The sequence below is a fragment of the Euwallacea fornicatus genome, chromosome 34 (assembly GCF_040115645.1).
Source record: "Euwallacea fornicatus isolate EFF26 chromosome 34, ASM4011564v1, whole genome shotgun sequence".
Taxonomy (NCBI): Eukaryota; Metazoa; Arthropoda; class Insecta; order Coleoptera; family Curculionidae; genus Euwallacea; species Euwallacea fornicatus.
The window spans coordinates 1,708,761-1,724,565 of record NC_089574.1 but is presented as its reverse complement, the minus strand read 5'-3'; the positions used below and the strand labels follow the sequence as shown (position 1 = coordinate 1,724,565).

Below are 15,805 nucleotides of genomic sequence, written 5' to 3'. Positions count from 1 at the left end.
ACTTCCTCCTCCACCAGCGAAAACAGCTTGTGACCGACGAGGCATGCGTCGAATCAGGTTTTGGCTCACGTTCTCCAGAAGATCGTCCAGTTCTTGCACCCGCATTGCGCAAACTCTGTAAGACTTGTAGGAGCAGACGCACATCACTTCATCTCGCCCCAAACGCGCTCTAACGGATTCAAATCGGGACTTCAGGCGGGCCGGAAAAGTCGCGTGATTCGAACTTCGTCGATAGAGGCGCGTAACCGTGCATAAAGTTTGCGTTCTCTCCAGGGATAACCACCAGGAACTCCCGTCAAGTACCTGCACGCGTTGGGAGTGCCATTTTGGATGAAGACTCAAATTCCTCCCCATGTCATGGCTGAGCTACGACCGAATAGTAGCCAGTCGTCGTTGTCGCACTCTCATACGTCTGTCCGAATCCACAAGACGAAATCGAGATTCATCGGGAAACGATAAAGAATTCTAATCCTTTGCTGTCCAAGCCGAGAGCTCCAGTGGAAAATTCAAGGGCGCAATCCGGTATTCACGCGAAAGCGCAGGACCTGTAGCTCTAGTTCGTCACCCAACAGCCTGGAGGCGTCTACAGACGGCGCAGCCGCATACGACTACATTGCTCCCTTCTTGCAGATGAGTCCGAAAGGGAACTGTGTGGCCGTTTTGACGCCTTTAAAGTGATCAGATACGAAAATGCGGTTATCTCTAGCTGTTGTAGTCCGTTCTCCTTCTGATCCGGGTCTTCGACTGAGCGGCTCGGTTTCGTCTTACCGCTGAATCACTCGTTGCACACGTGGACCTACTCCACAGTTCCTAGCAGTTTCGCGATGTCTGCGACCATGTCCTGTAGTCGGCACCTTTGGTCCGGCAACTACAGGATCTATGGAGATTTCAAGGGAAGGGCCAAACGACAATGACAATGAGATCAGTCGTAGAATTTGCAATGTACAGGTAAAGTTATAGATGGAAAAAATGCTGCTAAAGTGGTTTTGAGGAGTTTTGGGACGAAGCCGCTATTTTTTTTTTTTTTTCAAACGCTCGTCGAAGTGTGCGATTATTGCTCAAGCGCGTTTTGGATTTCGAGGAGACGAGAGGGAGGTCCCGGCCTGGAGAAGGACCCCCCCGGATTTGTTCGCACGATCTTTGAGGAATTTTTCAAGTAACCCTAAGTTCACGCTCATGAGTGCGGCCTGGCAAGATCATCAACTTAAAACGTAGTTTATATCTCGTTTAAATTTCTCACAATCAATTTGCAAGAAATATTGCTTCACAACGCGAATTTTACGTTGTGTCTTTATAAGGAGAAGGCCAATAACCATCCCATTCGCGAGTGGAAGGATAACGAATTCGAGGTGACGATGCGCTTTAACAAAGGCAAGAGGCAAAAAATTGCAAATAGGATGGTCCATCCTACAATGACTACAAAGAGACTACCCACCGGCTGACGTGCTCAGTTTTGTTTGTTTTTAATTATCTTTGTTCCAGTGCAGATTCATAAATAATAATTTTGATTATTCGTTAATAGGTAAATAAAGGGTGATCATTAAAACGTCTCGGATAGGCGTCGGAACATCAAAGGCACGACTTCGGATTTATTCGTTTGTTGATCTGTTGTCAGTAACATATTTGATGACAAATGGCAAAATGGCTTTATTAATGTCCTGCGTTTATGGTTCACTGGGTACCGCTTGGTCTTTCGACTGTCACCTGTTTGGAATTGGGTGCGGAGGTTGGTCACACTCAATCGTTGGAGTCAAACCTTCAAAACTTCAGGCAAATGACAACTTAAACGCGTTTTGATCTTGCTCTCCTGCTGTAGTTCCAATAAACATTTCGATGTTAGAATCCGGAGTTTTATGTTTAAATTTCAGCGTTTTAGTACCTCTTTCGCTATATTTTCTCGATTATTTTTCACCAAGTTTTCGAATTATTCTTCTGTCGGGGCTCCTTCCTTAACAAGGCAGCGCGACGATCCGCCCAACCGATCGGTAAGGAAAATTAAATCGATAGACAGGATTGTAATGTGGCCCCAAAGGAAAAGTCCAACGGAGCTATGTCCGGAGAGCGGGCTGGCCAAGGACGTTCCAAGACCCCAAGGGGAGGTTATTTGAGGCCTTTTAAGTAAAATGGTTATACGAGAAGGGACCGGCCGTTTGGTTGCCAAATAGTCCGCCTTCGCTTTAAGCTTGAGCGGTGCGGATGATGAGCCGTCCTACAGTGGTCTGTAGGTGGAAATTCGACGGTTTGTCACCGGACCTTCATCCGATCAAGTGATTTTACGTGGAAATTTTTGACCACCCGCACGTTTTCGTGCGTATCATTCGCGGAACATTTTCCGGCTTTCGTCGTCACCGGGTCGGAGTCCCCTACAAATTCTACTGATTATAACATTGTTCACCGGTCATTTTTGGCGTCTTCGGGCACGAACATGACCAATGGCTTTTTTAATGAAACCGCACCTTCTCTGATGCTGGTTGGATAACTCTGTGCAGCGCAAATTGTTTGCTCTTACCGCACGACACGAAGCAGCTCTATGATCTAATAAGTAATTTACGTGAAAGCTCTGCATCAGAAAAAGCAAATTATTTATTGCTCACTCCAGAGTAATAGAATCGGTCATAATTACACGAGGCAAAAATACATAGGTCATTTTTATTGGCCATTAAAAATGATGTCTTTTTTAATAGCTAGCTCATCTTTTCTAATGGCTCATTAATGGCCTGTCTCATTCATTTCTTAATTGCCCATTGTTTCGCCCAGCTGTACCTTTGAAAGGTCAGGAGATATTGCCTTCTGGTGGCCAAATCTATTATCATTTGCCTGCCGTAAACCCAATTTCTTATCTTTGAGCAAAGAAGTCTGCTCGTATCCTGCGGATTTCGCAACTGACTGCAATTATTGAATAATATGTCATATATTTACCGGGCAACGAGGTCGTGAGTTATAAGTGGAATTATCAATATGCATAATCTTGACTGTAAGCGGTTGATATAATTATTTCAACAGTCTAATCTAGATTCATGTACCGCTGTTAAAGAGGTACTGACTACAATTTCATAAGTTAACAATATATTATCGCTAAACTGCCTCGGCACAAAATATCAAGGGGTTCATTTAAGGTCATCATATAGTCAAATATGTTGGAGCTGTGGGGTTAGAAATCGGTTCATTGTTATATTACCAAGAACAATCCACCATGAGCTATTATAAGTTGTGCGAAGATCATTAAGTAATGCAAAAAAAAAAATTAGAGTAAAAAAAAAGAAATTTTGCCGAGGGCGTGGGGTAAAATGTTCGACCGCACGCAAATCGGTGCGAAAACTTTTTGCCCACTTAGCATTGGCGTGCGTGGGATAAGACTCACTGCCCAGAATGAGTTGTGAGGAACTTGCTATGCTGCGTCTTCGCTAAGTGAATCCTTTTGCCTCAGTGACAATAGATTCGTGTCCTCTTTGGTGTTGGATGGTTCCGTTGGTATTACTATGTCCAGGTTTTTCCTGATTCTCACATAGTGTACCGGGTAAGCGACAGACTTCTTGAGGCCCTTCGCTTCTTCCCGTGCTGATTTTGGGCCCTTTCAAATTCCGGGGGCGGTGCCACTCCCCTCCAATGACTTTGTCCATGCCCTTCTGGTCCGGTGTACCAGTCCTGACGCATACATCCGACGGAAACTTTTACTTTTTCCTTTGGCAATGGAAGTTATTCCCGCGTTTGTCTTTTCTCCTTAGATGCTTCTCTTTGTGGTGTTGCGTCCATCCGTGTTTGGCTGTTTTTGACGTTCGTCCTGATTTTCCACGGCCTTTCCTTTCCTGGCATCACTTCTGATGATGCGGGTGGTCGTTCCTGCTGCAGACTCCGCTTTCTCTCCCGTCCTTCTGCCTTCCGCGTCCGTTGCCTCTCTCTCCCTCCTCAGAAGTTGGTTATCCGGACTCGGTGGCATCCAGAGGTTACCGCGTGTGGGTTTTTGACTTTCAATCTTTTGAGTCTGAGTAAACTTACAACCGGCGTCTTCTGATGTAGGCTGGGCGAACTTAAGCCGAGTTTGCGACCAAACTCTGCGTACCTACTGAGTGCTTCATCCCGTAGTTTCCTTAACATTGAAATTAGATAGAGAAAAAGAAACAATGACAATAGCTTACTGTTTTGTGCACTTAAATGCAACAAAATGCCTCTGTGCAGTGACTAACTTAGCTAACGAACCATTGCATGTGCACAATAACAATATCAATTTTGCAATATAAGTATGATTTAAGCACATTTATCCATTTAAATGATATTTATATTGCCGGTAGGGAACATTTTTAAGCTCGGTCACGGATATTAGCTTAGAAGTAATAGAAAGCGACTTTCAGTGTTGGTACACAACAAATGTCACGACCATTTACCTTTTCGAAGATAATTACTGTTTCATAGCAAAAAGCGTAAGCGAAGTTTAATTCATAAAAAATATTTTATATATCAAACATTGCGTGAAATTTATTTAGCCAAATATACCGAGCGTTTAAAATTTTCGGCACAAAAGTTATTAACCTTGGTATCCTGCATATCACCCACATATGTATATTAAGACGTATATTTGCTGATTTAAAAAATTTAAATATACAGGGGGTCAAAAAAGAGTATTCGTACACCGTACCGCATGTCATATTTGAAAAGAGTGAAAAGACTAATACTTTGCGTGCATTCACCATCGCCTGGAGTCTTCTGGGCATTGATTGGACTCACTTTCCGGTCACTTCAGGGCTAATTCGTTGCCAACGTTCTTGTAGTCTCGTGATTAGCTGTGGAGGAGATCGAACTTCATCCCTCTTTAATTGTGACTCCAAGTAAGCCCGCGAATTTGTCGATTGGGTTTACGTCCGGTGACTGGGGAGGAGGAGGAAATAACTGTCGTGCATTATACAACAACCATTCCTTGGTTGGTCTGGCAGCGTGTCTGGGACCATTGTCCTGTTGAAACAAATATGAATCCCGTATTACCGATTTGGTTGCACTTCGGTTCAAATTGCCTCGGAGTATCTCCGCATACTTCGCAGCATTGATGATACCATCGATGACGACAAGTTTGCCAACTCCCGCAGCACCCATGCATCCCCACACTAGGACGTCGCCTCCTCCATGTTTGATGGTTGGAATAAGATTCTTCGGATCTAATTCTTTATTGGGTTTTCGCCCCACAAAATTCCTTCCATCTGACCCGAACGTATTAGATTTGCTTTCGTCTGAGGATATTACGTTCTCCCAGAACGATGAAGGCTTATTTGCACGTGTCCTAGCAAAATCTAGACGTTTTTTTCCATTGATTTCACTTATGAACGGATTTTCTCGAGCAGTTCTTCCTTCGAACTCAAATTCGTGAAGTCGATTTCTCGCAGTTTGAGCACAGACGGTTTTGCCAAAATCTGTCCCAATGTGTTTTGTGATCTCCCTCCTCTCATGGGTTTCTTTCACAAGTTTAAGGACACTGCGGGGTTCTCGTGCGGTTAGTTCCTTTGGACGACCACTACGGTTAATACTATCTGTCGAGTACTTTTTGAATTTTGAAACAACGTACTGGACAGTTGTATGAGAGATTTTAAGCATCTGTCCAATGCGTCGACAGCTTAAATTTTGCTTAAATAACGTTACAATTCGATCTTTTTGCGCATCAGTTAATTCTTTGGATTTTCGCCCCATTTTCCTGGACGTGCGGACTATTTCCGATAAAATTTCGAATAAAGTGATAAACATATTTGTGTTTGTATAAACCGACATCAAGAACTTGTATAAACATGTTTGCATTCTCTAGGAAACAATATCTCAAAGAAAGCGAGTAGGTGTACGAATGCTTTTTTGACCCACTGTAAGTACATGCTTGTTTCTACATGTTAGCCCCTCTGGTGCACAGGCGCATTTCTGCGAATTCGGGGCTCGGAGGATTCCAGTAAACTCGCCTTCAACTTAAACAATATTTAGATACTCGACAAACTAACAAAGTTCCAATTCGCCACCTCAAAGTCTACGAATAAATTACTACTTCAGTATTGAACACGTTAATGTCGCATATTACTTTCGCGCTTCGTTCTTATCGCTACACTGGTCTTGCACTAACTCATTCTTAGCAATACTCTCCTTATATAGCTAAAAGATCTTTAGCTGGAAGATTTTGCAATTTTCTCACAAACATGCGAACATTAACATAAACAAACATACTAGAACATTCGACGTACATAAGAAACAATAAATCACTCGTGGACCGCCTACGAGAAATCCCTTTTTTCGTCTCTATCTTTTACCTGCGGTGGCCGCCCGCCAGTCGCAACAATACACATCTTTAATATATCATATAAAATAATTTCCAATTGACATTAGCATTCTTATTGTAGACATCTCAGCTACTGGGATATAAATTTCATGGAAAATGTATGATTCACGCTGAATGAATCTTTCAACTACTCGCCATGCTTTATATGTGCATATTCACTTAAAAACGTCTTCTTCGAATTCTTTCCAAATATTAATAACGATAATAAATAATAGCTATTGGCTTGAAATGTGCGAAAAGTGCTACTTTACCGCCCGCCGATGGTGATTATCCGAAGGAGGCGAAGCGAAGTTCGGTCGCCGATCGAGGGTGCGTTAATTGTACCGTTTTCTATAGGGCGATTTAGATATTGGCGTGCGATAAAATCTTTAGGTGCACGCGTGAGGTAAGAGGTTTTATCACATGCACGTCAAGGTCAAATACTCTTAAAAAGTGCACGCTATAACGCCTTTTACGGCACACTTGCGGTAAGTGCCCCTTTGAGCTCGAAAAGGCAGCCCTACGCCGGGCTGGTAGAAAAATCCATTTCGCCTTTGAAACTGGAACAATTTCTATTTGCCCCGTTTTTGTCGATGACTTTACAAGATCTACAAAGGGCCCTAAAACATAAAATACTGAATAAATATACAGGGCTTGTCAAAAGTATTGCAAGCCAATATATTAAAAAAAAATGCTTAAAAACCTATAATTATTTTAAATGAACAAAATTATGTATTATTTTCGACGTTAAAATTTTCCGCCCTCATGCAGTTAGCCCTACTAATTCTTCACTTTCAAATGGAGCGGCATCCATTGCATTAATCAATTCCAGTTCTGGATATGCCGTTGTGTCCCTTATCGAATTCCCTTTCACGTGATACAGTGCAATGGGTGCCTTTCCATTTAAAATATAATATATATAATAATAATATAATAATATAATAATAAATAAAAAGTTAATAGAGCTAGGATGCGCAGATAAAAGCTGAATACTGGTGAAAAATTTTAGCATCGAAAAAGTGCATTTAAATATATTTTTTTCATATAAAATTGGACGGGTTTGAGCATTTTAAAAATATATCCGGTTTATACAAGTTTTGCGAGAATATAAGTTGTTGCAATACCTTTTTACAAGCACTGTATGGCTCGGCGAAAGGACTTTAAAGCTCAGAAATTCGATTTTTGCCAGAACTTCAGAATTCTGGAACACCGAATTTGATCTGCGGCAATTTCCACTTCGCTGGAATTTGAGGAATTTTCAGCCTTTGCATCCTGAAAGGGAACTCAGAATGTCAATTTTCGTGCTGGAGCACATACGCACGCGCGTACTAACACACACGTGTATTTTGTACAGAAATGCGATTTTTGTTAAATTGAAACCACTGTAAAATTCGATTTTCGTTCGCAATCATTGACACGTGGTCAGGTTTGGTTACCCCGTAGGAATTGGTCCCACTATGGGTGATCACAATGCATTTTCATCCACGGCAGCATGGCATCCCGTCAGTAGCACGTGAAAAGCATAATTCACAATTACTGCACTGCAAGGCAGAACGAATTAAGGTGCACCCACCGGGGGTTAGGTGGCCCCCTACTCTGACCGTGGCTACCTTGCCTAGATGTCCTTGCCTCCCAACAATTCCAAGCGTTTACGTACGGAAATAAAAGTGTCTTCGACAACTAGGTAGTGCCCCCCTAAAATAAGCATGGGCTCCCCCGGACTCACGCCTGTGGCCAACAGGTAGAATCCCAACGGAAACAGCAGGAGATTACCTTTCTGGTCATCCCCAATCCCTGTCACTCGGGCCGCATGTAACATCTCCAAGTTACAAGACGCGACACCCGAAGGAACGGCGCCCGCACCCTGACCAACAGGCAACTGCGGAGGATTTCGATAATACCATATCATGGCCATCAACACGCAGTTATACACGAAGTGTACGTTATCATTAGTGAACAATGAGCCTAGGCGAACGGTACCTGCTCCTGTTTGTCACAGACAGGACTTCTTAGTAGAAGTCAATCAGGAACCCTTCAATAATTTACACGGTTATCGCCTAACAATACTTTCACGTGCTACCACCCGTCTCGGGAATACTCTCTTTGGCCCGTCTCGGGAATCGCTGCCCCTCATCCCGCACAGGGGTCGCCATCGCGGGTGCCACAGCGAAAGACCCGTTAGGGAAATTTAGCATACGTTTTGGCTTCCTAAAAGAAAGGCGGTTAAAGTTTAATCGTTTTACAGTACGTTTTCGTTTACATTACAACTAGACGTTTCCCAAACTGGAGTATTGCGTGCGATTTAGGCAACACGTCAAACGTCAATCGCCCAAACTGCCCTCAGGACACCAGCGGAGGCTCCGTTTTCGTTGATTAAAAGAGTCATGTTATTACCGCACATTCTTAATTTTTCAATTTTTACTTCCCGGCACCGTAATTTCCTTTATTTGATGCCTCCCCAGTAATTAAAGCTTTTTCCATCTTCTCGTTTAAACCCCGATGCAGAATGACCGGAGCAGAAAATCATTTGCCCTTTTACATTCTTACGGTACGGTTTCTTGTTCTCATTTTTTTATCATCACTTAAATCGTCTCTGTAATAGCCTTCATGATAGGTTAAGGAAACCCGATTGTTTTACGATAATATCCTTTACCAATAAAGGATATCTCTATTATTGCACTAGGTCTGGTTAGCAGCCATTAGCCGCCAGTGTCGGGCCTATATTGTTAAGGTTGTAACGGACTGAATGATGATAAGTGATGTAACTCCAAGAAATCGAGATTTAGCTCTAGTGCACGGTGTGTACCATGATGGGCTTTAAACAACTCCGGGAGGTCAAGAGTGTAATTCATTACAATGAGTCAAAAGGTCAGGCAAAGCAAAGGGTATGTTTACGGCTGCTTACATATACGAGATGCATACGGCATTCTCCTTTTGTACTTTCAGGCACGGTGTATTTTAAAGTCCATCACGATTGTAACCGATTTCCATAAATCTACGTTGATTTACGACTGTGAGCGAAAGAAGAGTATGGTCGTCGAAAATTTGCATTCGTTACTTATGCCCACATCAAAAAAAAAAAAAAAAAAAAAAAAAGAAAAAAAAAAAGAAAAAAAAAACTTTCTTTTATGTCCGTGCAAAAAGCGCGTAGTTCGTCCAGTAATGGTATTCCTACAATATTCTAAGAACATTCTTTGAGCGAGGTACTTACGTAGGGCATTTTTCTCTTGGCGCCAACATTTATTTTTAATAGACTACACGATGATGTGGACGATAAAATAGTGGAGCTAATTTAAAAGGCTCGCCATCGATATCACAGAAACAAGCTTTTTACAGGACATAAAGAATGTCCTAGGAGACCAAACAACAAACTGCACAAAAAGGAGTAAATCGAGTGTAACTTTACGACGTTTATTGCAATTCTTTTGCCAGTTCGTTCCATCTGTAATTTTCTTTAAAAAGTTTGTCTGCATTTTTGCTCCAGATCAACATACACTGACAACGCGTACAGGGTGTCCCCCATTGACAACTTCTCGCCACAGTTGTTTGGAATGAAAATTTTGCAAAAAGCTGTCGATTCCGTTTTCAAAAAAAAAGAGGGGGGGGGGAGGTTGCGAGACGGCGCGAACTCCAAATTCGTCTAAGCAGCCCCCTCTCCGGGGACACCACGATCTTCGGAATTTCAAATTTTAAAGGTAGCAAAACTCTCTTTAACCTACCGCCCGATTTGATCGTTTTCCATCATCAGTCCGGAAAAAAGCGACGCCCAAAAACCCAAGCGAGCGATCAGACAAAACTAAAGAATTAAACGTTAAAAACTATTTCATGCGGCGAAATGAACGTTGCTCCATGTTTCTTGGAACATTTCCGAGAACATCGGGGGCGATTAAGCGTCATTCTTCAATTATCTGGTCCCTTTCAAGCCTCCCTGGGAATCTGGTTGGACCGGACAAGTTTCTTATTTCAAGTGAACTCACGCGAAACAAAATCAAGGGGTGTTAAATCAGGTGATCTGGGCGGCCGCTCAGTATATCCTCGGTGGCCTGTCCAGGGACCCGGTAAATTTTCACTCGGAAGTTGGTTTACTGCCGCTATAAAATGCAAAGGCTCCCCATCCTATTGAAACCGCACTCCGTTTTTAAACATTTTTCACACTTTTCCGTGATCTCCGCAACCATCTGGTAGATGTGATCTCCCAGAGGATTCAAGTACACTTCCCCGCTGAGTTTTCCCAGAGGATTCACGTACACTTCCCCGCTAAGTTTTCCCAGAGGATTCACGTACACTTCCCCGCTGAGTTTTCCCGGGAGAAAAAGTGGTCCGATCCCTTGGTTGCCGAGAGCTCCAGTTCAAACATTCGCCTTTCGAGGGTACTGAGTGTGCGCCTCGCCGAAAAGTCTCGGGTTAGAATTGGTCCAGTATCGAGAGTATTAACAAATCTATTTATGACAAAGGTCAATTCGTCTTAAGAGCAAATCGAATAAATTTAATTGGGATTGGACGCAAGTGAACGCGCAAAACTGAAGACGATGATGAGCGTCGTCTTCGTTAAGTTCGTGGACCACCTTAATCTCTTGTAGCAGCAACCCGTGGCAGAGGCACCTGAAACTTCCGATATTTTGCGTATGCTCAAGACGTGATCTGCTCGAATTTGGTCGATTGTGGCGATTTCGGCAGTTTGAGTTTTAACAATTCACAAAAAAATCGTCTTAAACAATTTTTTGCGTAGATTTCTTGTTAAAGTAAAAATGGTTGTAAAAAAAAAAAGAATTTTATCACCCTTAAAATGACGTTTCACTCGATCTGCGGCCCCAGTTGCGTTTCCAAAGCGGGTTGCACCCCCACACAGGGGGTCGTTTCAGTAAATTTGATTTTTGCGCCGTCACGTGTCTCCCTCGGAAACAGAATCTACGCGTCTTGGCGCCTTACGATATCTTTGCGATTATCCTGAATATCTATCGTGGAAAGTTTCCATCGAAACACCCTGTGTACGGGGCGTTAATGTGGTCACATCGTGGACTCTCGTCTCGATAAATAATGAAAAAATGTAAACGACGAAACGGTTGCAAACGCCTCAATTCCAAAAAAGCGTTCACGATGAATTATTAAAATTTGACACTCTTTTTGCGAAAATTCCGTTTTTTTGGAATTTTTTTCTTATTACGCCTAATGAAAGTGAATCTGAGCAGGCAGTAGTGCTCGATTTGTTTCAGACAGATCACTGAAAGCTCCTTTAGAACTGCGCAAGCGCTGGCGCTGCCGGACAGCCCCGGTAGTTACGAAATGAACGGGATACCGGGTGTCTAAAAATTCTTACTTTTAGTAGTAAGTTGATTTTAGGAAAATAGAGTAAATTTAAAAATTGGACTTTTTTCACGATAGGTGTCAGAGAACTCTGCCTTCCAAGTTTGTGACATGATTCCATTAACGCCCTGTATACATAAAAGAAACATATACCTATGTTTCTTATAAAATATGCGAGACCATGGCATCTACTGTAATAACATGCATGTGCATATTATGCGGAGCAGCAAATCCACGCATATAGGCAGTTTCAGAGAATTAATGCATAATGTACGCAGTGATGATGATATGAGCAAAAAAGTATAAAAGTTCAGCCATTACCAAGCAAAATTTACAATATACCTGTTGTGTATAAACCCCCCGTCGTGGCAAACATCCCATATGTCCTTGTTATATGTCAATATTTAGTTCAGATAATTACAATTTTATGAGAAATTATAAGAGAGAATAACGAGCCTGACGACAGAACTTCACATTTACTCAATTGAGACAAACAAAATCCACTCTGTAGTTTGTTCATCTTCAAGAGAATCAACTGAACATTTCTTTGTCACTTCTGGGCCAATCCCGGTCAAAATTTTACGAAAAAATGACTTTCCCCGTTCCATTTCTCATCACTTTTATTAGCGCGTGTTCGATTCGATCAGAGCTTCAGTTTCGTCTGTTCGACTCGACCAAAATTTTTGCGAATGATCCCCTGCGGGTCGGCGGTTGGTGGCCAGCAACCGATCAGACCACTTGTGTGCTGAAATGGGCGAGGCTGCACACTGATCTGCCCGATCACCACAGGTGCATCCGGGATCGCATCGCAAGTGGGGCTCATTGTCTGGAGCTTCCAATCTGTAAGGTATCTCTGAAGGTAATGGCAAAAGTTTCATCCACCTGCTCTGAGGCGTTTCCTTTTCAATGAACAGGGTGTGGAAGGTTGGTTCCTGAGGATGGTTTTTTTTTATCAACGTTTTCGAAACGTTTTGACATAAATTAATGAAATTTTGCATTTTATTGTGATTTTTTGCGCTCTTTCCGAGCGTCTATAAAGAAATTGTCGCACTTTTCCAGGGGTCGGTAGTACCGATGGGTAGCATTGGAAAAAAACTAGACCTCTTTTGTAATTCATTTTATTGACGATTTCGTGGGAAAAATATCAAATTTAAAGGTTTTTTTTTTAAATTTTTGTGTTGAAAGTCGAAATCTCCAAAAAGTTTCAAGAAAATTGAGATTTAACAAATTGATGGATGCTCTGTTTGAGAGACTTGAAACTCTTTTTTATCATTTTTCTATTATTTTTCTTTAACAGCAATTATAACTGAACGCTGTTTCGGCGACAACGAAAAGCCACCAGACTTTCTTTTTTTTTTTTTTTTTTTTTTTTTTGTGCCCGAGGAGGTGGACCACTCCGGGTCGGGTAGTGTGGGATTCGAGTCTACGCCCGCCTACCCACTAAAACCACCCCCTCTCTTCTTATGGCCCCGTTATCGCCTGGTAGGCATTCCTTTGGGGCCTTAATAAATGCCTCATGTACGGAAATGTCAAAAATATTTTTTAAATTTAATTTCAAGGCCGACGGGGTTTCAAATCTAAGGTTTATTTAATATTTATCAATATCACTATTAATTGTTTTTACAATTATATTATTTTAATATTTATTAACGTGCGTACTTAATACTATCCATAGATGTACTAAATTTCAATTTTTTGTCGAAACCTGTTGGAGATTACGACTTTCAACAATAATAACTTTTTTATGCAAATGCGTTTTTATGTAGTTTCTTTGTGTGCAAAAAGTTCTGTTGTCCTCTGGCACCAAAGAGTTTTGGTTCGTATTTCGAAGCTCTGCCCCACTGCACCGCCCGCCCTTGGAAAAAGAGCGGTAGTTTCTTCGTAGAGATTCAAAACGAGCACAAACATTTTAATAAGGCTCGCAAATCTGGCAGGCAAAATTGTCCTCATTACGACCTGCTCTACTTCGTGTTACATACTGCCGCAATGGACGCAGTCAAACGCCTTCGACAAGTCGCAGAAGATCGCTGTGGAATATTTTTCCCTTTTATATCCACTTCATACCTACGCGAGCTTCGTGCCGCATTGGATCGTTGCAGCTTTGCCGTTTTTGGTATACTCTCATTGAAATTTTCAAATTGGCGTAGGTGGACACTTCGGATCGATAAGGGGAAATGCGATCCAGAAATCGTTACAATAGTCTTTCGAGGGAATGACAAAACTGACTGAATGACGAAAATTGTCCCGAATCGAGTTTGAGGCGTCCCTCCTGCCTTAATTTGATGCAAGTAACATCGAAGTGTAAACCTTTGATGATCGATATTGATTAGAGCTGCGCATTGGCTGCTGGTAGCCCCATCGAAAACTACCAACACTCACGCAACTTTCTTATCAAGAGGTCAAGGAACGATTTTTCTTTGAATTGAAAACAAACCTCCTTCACAGGCGAGGCAGACTAAAGAAGTCGCAGGATATCCTTCCCACCTTTCCTTACGTCACGACATTGTCTCCTGCTGCAATCTGTAATGCAACAACGTAGCCAGCGGCCACTGGCAGTACGTTTCGAGTCAGTACTGCCGAGAAAGGAACCCGATTCAGCCACGGGTACCGTACCGCGCGTTCTGTGTTTCGCGGTCATAGGAAGTCGTACCGAAGGTACCACAATTTGCGCTGCCTCTTCTTGCAGGTCAGCGCTGTCAAACCTGATTTGGTTTTACTCCGTTTTTGGTCATTTTAACCGTTCTGAGTAGTGTGAAGTCGTACAGCTGGAGACCAAAGGAATATGATCTAGGATATTTGCAGATAGCGTACTAATCTACAGCCTCGTGTAAGTGTGAATATCTGTGCCTTTCTACTATTTTTACCGGGCCACGATTCGGTTCCACCGATTGGTTCAGGCTTAATTAATTTAATGATTTATTCAGTTCATGGTAATGGTTCATTTAAATTATCCAGTCCAACAACCTCCGAGCTTTAATAGGTTATAACATTATGAATCAGCGAAGAAAATCGCTCGAGGGAGTTTCTATATTGAAATTTGAGAAGTTGTTAATTTTTTACCTATGTTGCTGCAGTGCCTGTCCTCACAGCGATCGAAATCTTCCAGCGATCGAAAATTGAACTGTTAAATTCCATTAAAATTTGAAATCGGTCCTAACGATCCAGATTCCGAATACAAGAAGAAAGTTAAAATTTTTCTTTTGCTTCAGGTTGTAGACTCTAGAGCCCGCACTGGAGCAGATGGTTCCCATCAGGCACAAGCCAGTAGGCAGCTGGAAGTGTTCCATAGTCGGGCAGCAGGATCTCGGTTGCAGGTAGTCAAAACCACGACAGTGAGCAGCAGTAGGTGGTCTGGAAAGGCGGAGGAGCCCAACAAAAGGCTGGAATTCGAAGACTTACAGGTTGGTTGAATAGTTAGGCCTTGGAACGAAAATAACGTTTTCCGTAGGAGAATATTTGCATTGAAATTGAAAAGCAGTTTAAATATTGCAGAAAGACCTAAAGGACCGCAGTCCGCTTCTACTTGTAAAAGCAAAGATTTGAATAAACAAGTGAATAATATTTTAAATGAATTCTTCCCCATGACCCATCCATCGCTCAGAGAACGGCGATTACTGTGCTGGGGTGGTTCTTCCGCGTGTGCCGATTCGGAACCACATGACCCTCCTGCCTTAACCCACTTTCCATGAATGGGTCCATCGCCGCTCTTCTTCCGACTTAGTCCTGCACCTTTGATTTGGCGTTCCCTTTAAACAGTGCGAATATTCCTCCCCGATCCTTTGGTGCCTCGGCGTTGTAATCGAAATCATACATTTATGAAAAACCACACATTAATGAGGGTCATTAATAAATGATTTTGTATACATTAAAAGAACTTGTTTATGTTCACTCGACTGAAATGAGTCCAAACCGCTCTAGGGTAAAATTGACTTATATGGACTACAGGTGCTACCGAATTAGTTTTAGTAGATTGATGTACGATATCTGTCGATTCCCGAGATCGCAGTAATTTTCACTTTCAGTATGGAATTTTAACGATACGTCGTCGGTTGCCTTTGCGAAACTGTGGATCCAGCTTTGATCCGTAAACTGAGGTCAGAAAGTCAGCTTAACTTCTTAACGATACGTTACGTAGATGGACGAACCGAGATTTCATTAAGTAGCGCTTTCGGTCATGATCTGATAAAAAGCATTAAAATTCAAACCCAATTTCACGTGATG

The 15,805-nt window shown here is 42.3% G+C and overlaps 1 protein-coding gene across 6 annotated transcripts in view; it reads left to right on the top strand.

Annotated features, from left to right (window-relative positions):
• LOC136348657 (serine-rich adhesin for platelets) overlaps positions 1-15,805 on the top strand; it is a 100,677-nt gene that overhangs the window by 67,299 nt on the left and 17,573 nt on the right. For all 6 annotated transcript variants that reach the window (XM_066299653.1, XM_066299658.1, XM_066299652.1 and 3 more), the window contains one exon: positions 14,794-14,985. In XM_066299653.1, coding sequence (XP_066155750.1) covers positions 14,794-14,985 — 192 coding nt within the window. The remainder of the gene's footprint in view (positions 1-14,793; positions 14,986-15,805) is intronic.